Source organism: Meleagris gallopavo, chromosome 2 (assembly GCF_000146605.3).
Source record: "Meleagris gallopavo isolate NT-WF06-2002-E0010 breed Aviagen turkey brand Nicholas breeding stock chromosome 2, Turkey_5.1, whole genome shotgun sequence".
NCBI classification, from domain to species: Eukaryota; Metazoa; Chordata; class Aves; order Galliformes; family Phasianidae; genus Meleagris; species Meleagris gallopavo.
This window is the reverse complement of record NC_015012.2, coordinates 1,207,583-1,212,620: the sequence shown is the minus strand read 5'-3', so window position 1 is coordinate 1,212,620 and position 5,038 is coordinate 1,207,583. Positions and strand designations below refer to the sequence as shown.

General features: G+C 45.0%; 2 protein-coding genes across 4 annotated transcripts in view; one reads left to right on the top strand and one right to left on the bottom strand.

Moving 5' to 3' along the window:
• Positions 1 to 614: 614 nt before the first annotated feature.
• Positions 615 to 4,892, bottom strand: LOC104909467 (translation initiation factor IF-2, mitochondrial-like). Of its 3 annotated transcripts, none has more exons than XM_019612491.2 (5): positions 4,632 to 4,892; positions 3,287 to 3,518; positions 2,701 to 2,852; positions 1,333 to 1,504; positions 615 to 858 (listed from the first exon to the last, which is right to left on the bottom strand). In XM_019612491.2, exons 3-5 carry the CDS (start codon positions 2,774 to 2,776, stop codon positions 630 to 632), a joined length of 477 nt encoding a protein of 158 aa, XP_019468036.1. In that variant the 5' UTR covers positions 2,777 to 2,852; positions 3,287 to 3,518; positions 4,632 to 4,892; the 3' UTR covers positions 615 to 629. The 3 variants fall into 3 exon arrangements, with proteins under 3 accessions (XP_019468036.1, XP_010704651.1, XP_019468035.1); XM_010706349.3 differs by having other exon boundaries at positions 2,701 to 2,806; positions 4,632 to 4,890; XM_019612490.2 differs by having other exon boundaries at positions 2,701 to 2,806; positions 4,657 to 4,890.
• Positions 4,887 to 5,038, top strand: part of RPS27A (ribosomal protein S27a) — a 1,781-nt gene continuing 1,629 nt past the window's right edge. The window contains exon 1 of the mRNA XM_031552665.1: positions 4,887 to 5,027. Within this exon, the coding sequence (XP_031408525.1) occupies positions 4,887 to 5,027 (141 nt within the window). The remainder of the gene's footprint in view (positions 5,028 to 5,038) is intronic.

Here is a 5,038-nt window from a genome sequence, read left to right as displayed (position 1 = left end):
AAAAAAAAAAAAAGACATTTTAGGCAGACAGGTGACTGTTGGCATGGAGGTCAGGAGTGCTTTTCCTTCTTAGAGAAGAAAAAAAGACATCTTGGAATCTTTCAGAATCCAAAACAGACTAATTTCAACTGCACACATAATTCACTTAAAATTCCATCTGCAAGTTACATAGATTTGTCTAGTTGAGAGAAAAGCAGACCAACACGTAATCTGGTTGTTCTCTACAATTTCCTGAGCAGAGTAAACAGAAAGGGAAGAAGGGTCTCTTCTCACTGCTAACCAACAACAGGAAGCACAGGAATGGCACAAAGCTGCGCCAGAGTCCAGACTGGGTGTTAGGAAAAACATCCTAATTGTGAGGATGCCCAAACACAGGGTAGGCTCCTAAGACAAATGGCTGATGACCCAGGTGTGTCAGTGCTCAAGAGGCACTTGGATGATGACCTCAGTAACATGCTTTGACTTCTGGCTAGCCCTGAAGTAGCCAGGCAGCTGGATCTCTGTAGGTCTCTTCCAAATGAACTATTCTATTCTAGTTACCACAAGTTATGCTTTCCTTTTTCACTGCTTGCATATAAACTGGGTATGCTGCAACATTTTTCCCAATGACGTGTCAGCAAGTCAGCCCGTTATGTAAGATAAGTCATTTTACACACACACACACACACACACACACACAAGTACACTTGGATCATACCAAGAAAAGCACCAATGTGTTGTGTGATGCCTCCTGCTTCCATGGCTGCCACCTGAGTTTTCCGTAGGCTGTCAAGTAAAGTTGTTTTCCCATGATCAACGTGGCCCATTATAGTAACAACTGGGGGCCGTGGAGTTAAGAATGCCGGGTCTGCAGGAGGTCTGCAAGCAAGACAAAATATATTTCATAAACATCAAAACAGTTCACCATGCCACCCCCGTGCCCACTGTGCTTAACAAACTGCCATTTGCCAGCACTCTGTGATGCAGAGGTAAGCCTAGCTTCTCCCCACCATAACCACTAATCCGAACTACATCACAGTTTGCCCTCCTAGCATTCAATCTTCCTGCTGCATCAATTAGTGAAGCAATTCAGTACACCGAAGAAGAGTTGGCTTTACTTGAGAGGACCGCTTAGAAAAACATCTAAAACTAATCAATCTGAGCATCAGTGTAAAAGGTAAAGAAAGCAAAACAGTATTTAAAACATACAGTTCACTATCTGTAGTGCATAGTTCCTGACTATGAACACATCAGGTACCATCTACACACTGTTGGAAGAAAACACAGTACACAAACAACACTTAGAGAAGCAAATAGGCTGAAAAGAACAAGGAGGAATGGTTCACAGTTCACCGTTTCACTGCATCTTTGTTTTCTCTCTCTTTTTCCTCTCTCAGTTTTGCTGACTTATACTTCATTCCTGATTTTTTAACAATTAGCTTGATAGAGTCTTCATATAAAACGGAATCTGGTTCTAGGGAATTGACATCAATATCTGTGTACAGCAGGGCTTCATAAATATGATCTGAAAAAAAAGAGAAAGACATTTAATAATCCCATAAAAAAGCACATGGGACTGAAACACACAAACATGATTTGTCTGTGAGCAGCTCAGATTGCACCAACAAGTTTCACTCACAAAGCATTCTTGCTTTAGGCAGATTTATCTAAAAGTTCCTGCAGGGAATAACTTCTATCTAAAAAGTCTATGGAAAGTGACCACCTCACGTGATATAAGGAAGAAGGAAATCTGATAAATCTGCTCATATGCCACTCTCTCTGGTAGTGGAAATACAGAGCATACTGCAACAATCAAGAATTGTTACACATGGACTTCAGCATCATTATACATCTCCCTGAAATGCACAGAGAGATGCGACAGACTCTTGTTTCTCTCTTCATTTCTGAGAGGGAAGTCTGCAGAAAAAATTAATGAACTGGATAAAATAGATTAGGAATTGCAATTACGAAGGTGTGTAATTATTTCAAATGTCAATGGTCAAAGCATGTTTATAACTCCTTAGAACATCCTTGAAAAATGATTAAACTGAGCCACAGCCAGGAATGGTTCATGGGGTTAAAAGAAACAAGCCTACTTTTGCAATCCAATTTTAGGGAATCACCTGAAAAGTGTTGTGGGCAAGTTCTTAAGCCACCCCCGACACCACACTCTCCCCAGTTAGTCAAACGACTGTTTTAATGGAACACAGATTGCTCCTGAATCAAAATTCCTGCTCCCAGGCAGGGATCTAAGGGCTGAACCGCAGGCAGATGCTCTTCTGTGCCTTCTCTCCTTAGCCCTGAACTCTGCATTCACAGGGATCCATCTTTAACAAAGCAGGATACAATGTTTCTCTTCCCACAATGTAATTTAGCCCTCTGGGAGCACAACCAGAGAGCAGCCTACCCGGATCTGAAGCCCATCTGCTGGAGAACAAACAGAGATTCAGTTTCTTTACAGTGAAATGTCCTCCCTGACAGTTTGGATGGCCTGGCATTTTTCCTCTTCAGCCTGGCATCATGCCTACCAACACCTTCCTGCTCTCTGGTTAAATATATTTGATGAAACCAGTTATTTGGTACAGGCCTACACTGCAAAGGGACGGATTGGTAACCACTGACACCATCTTAGAATACCTTTGACTTCACCATTCATGAAAGTGGTACAAGTGATGGACACACCACAGTGAAATTTATCTTGAACAGCAGAGAAGCTCTCACCTATGTCTTTACCCATTGCTCTTGCCAGTTCCTCAACAGTCATCTGCCGCCTTATCTCCACTTCTCCCTGGGTCATTGGTAATTTCCTTCTGTCCTTTTTCTTCTCCTACATGGAATTAGACATGTACATAGGAACACATAGCTGGCATAAACTAAGAAATAATAAAAACAACATTAAAAAGACAATGGTCTCAAGCTGCACGCTGCAAACATGTCTTTCTGTCTACAACACTAACATAAACGAAAGACTTAAATATGCTACTGAACACTTAACATGTGTACCCACACTACCTTCAATCGCTTTTAATTTTCAATCGTCCAAAACAAGGAAATCAAATCATTTTCTCCTGCCTTTGAAAGATTCATGATGCTGCTAGAAAAAGTACTTCATGTCAATATTTGAGAAGGAGTCACAATACAGCCTTAAATAAGTACATTTTGTAAAAAAAAAAAAAAAAAAATTAAGAATAGCTCCTGTATATTCATTAATAAAGCGTCCTTGTTTTTTGTTATTAAATACTCAGATTGATTTCTTGCACTTTGAGATTTCACATAAAACCAGAGATTACTGGGTTTCGTGAATTACCTCCTTAGTAGCTAGATATCTGCATGGTGACAAGGCAACTGTGACCAACTTGTCTTTCTGCCAGCACTGTGGATATGGATGAACGGAACGCATGGGACACACAGATGGCTGTACAGGCTTCCATTGTGCTCTGCAAACTCCCCTGCAGGGAAGAGTGTGCAACTGTCTGCAAGCACCACGGAAATGGATCAGATTTTCAAACTTCAGTATCAGCCTTCGATTCATTTCCTCTCTGAAAATGCAAGAGGACACAATGAAAGTTGCTCTCTGCCAGGATAATGCTCACAGGAACAAAACACACAAACATCACAATCATAGAATTGCTCAGTTTGGAAAAGACCTTCAACATCATCCAGTCCGACCGTAGGAACGTTTGGATTTTGTATTGAAGGACATGGTTTAGTGAGAACTATTGGTGACAGGTGGCTGGTTGGACTGGATGATCTTGAAGGTCTTTTCCAACGTTGGGGACTCTGTGATTCTGTGTGACCACAAATGTTTCAAAGCAGGCTTTTAGATACTAACAAAGTTGAACTACTTCATAACACTGTTCATTTTTTAGCTTTACCTTCTGGCCCTTTCACTATCCTGTTTCAAACATGGATTTGTTAATATCACCACAACATAGAAGTCTTCCATCCATCCTTACTGAACTTTAATATAAACTACTAAAATCATTACCCCAGGTTCCGTGACATGACCTAAAAACAAAGGGATATTTGTGCTGCACTAACAGTTTCCCTGCTGCAACCTAACTCTCCCCATCAGTAAAAGCAATCTGCAAAGTGCCACTTCCATGAGCTATACCACTGCTGCAGGACTGCAGCCCTGTCGTGGTAACAGTGTTGTCATATGCAGACAGTGACATCTTTCAAGGCTGAGCCTATAACTTTCCAAGATTATAGAATCGTGGAATGTCTTGTGTTGGAAGGAACCTTAAAGATCACTGAGCTCCAACCCCTGTCATGGGCTGGCTGCCCCCCACCAGCTCAGGCTGCCCAGGGCCCATCCAACCTGGCCTTGGCCACCTCCAGGGATGGGGCACGCACAGCTCTGGGCAGCACTGCCAGGGCCTCCACCTCTTCTGAGTAAAATTTCCTCCTAACGTTTAATCCAACCAATTCTTTCTCTACCAAACGGCCCACCCTCTGAACCCGCCCCTCCCCAGCTTAGAGACAAGGATGCGTTGTGGGCCCAATGCAGAGGCCTGGCACAAGTCCTGGCAGATGACATCCAGATGCCTGTCAGACACCCCGTGTCGTTTTTTCCGTCCGTTTCACTAACCATCCCGTGTAACTCTCCTATTTAACCGCTCTTCCCTCTCAGTTGCTATCCGGGCACCTACCTTCCCCCGCAGCCCCTCTCAGTACCTCGGCTATCTCCCCTCACAGCGGCTCCGCACCATCCCCCAGGCAGCCCCCGGCGAGCTCACGGCTCTCAGTCCTCTCACAACGCCTGCGGTCCCGTCGAGAAGTCAGGAACCGCCTCACCCCGCAGGCGAGAGCCGTGAGAGCGCAGAGCTGCCGCCCCGCTGCCTCTAAGGAACGCGGCGACCACCCGCTCCCGCCCCACGCCTGACACCAGCCGAGCAACTCTGCGCATGCGCCGAGTGACAGGATCCACTGCGCAGGCGCAGCGTCCGCCGGGCTCGCGGCCAAACACGGCGTGGGGCGGGGCTTCGTCTCACGGCGGCGGCGCCACGTCGCGCCTCAGCGCTTTTCCGCGCCTGGCGGGCGGGATAGTGCGGGCGCC

What these genes read in the sequence shown, in the direction of transcription:
- LOC104909467 (XM_010706349.3), bottom strand. Translation starts at nt 3,511, where the DNA reads ATGAATCGAAGGCTGATACTGAAGTTTGAAAATCTGATCCATTTCCGT. An exon ending in GATATCTAGCTACTAAGGAG is followed by an intron (nt 2,807 to 3,286) that starts GTAATTCACGAA and finishes AATTCCATGTAG; the next exon opens with GAGAAGAAAAAGGACAGAAG. An exon ending in AACAAAGATGCAGTGAAACG is followed by an intron (nt 859 to 1,332) that starts GTGAACTGTGAA and finishes TCTTGCTTGCAG; the next exon opens with ACCTCCTGCAGACCCGGCAT.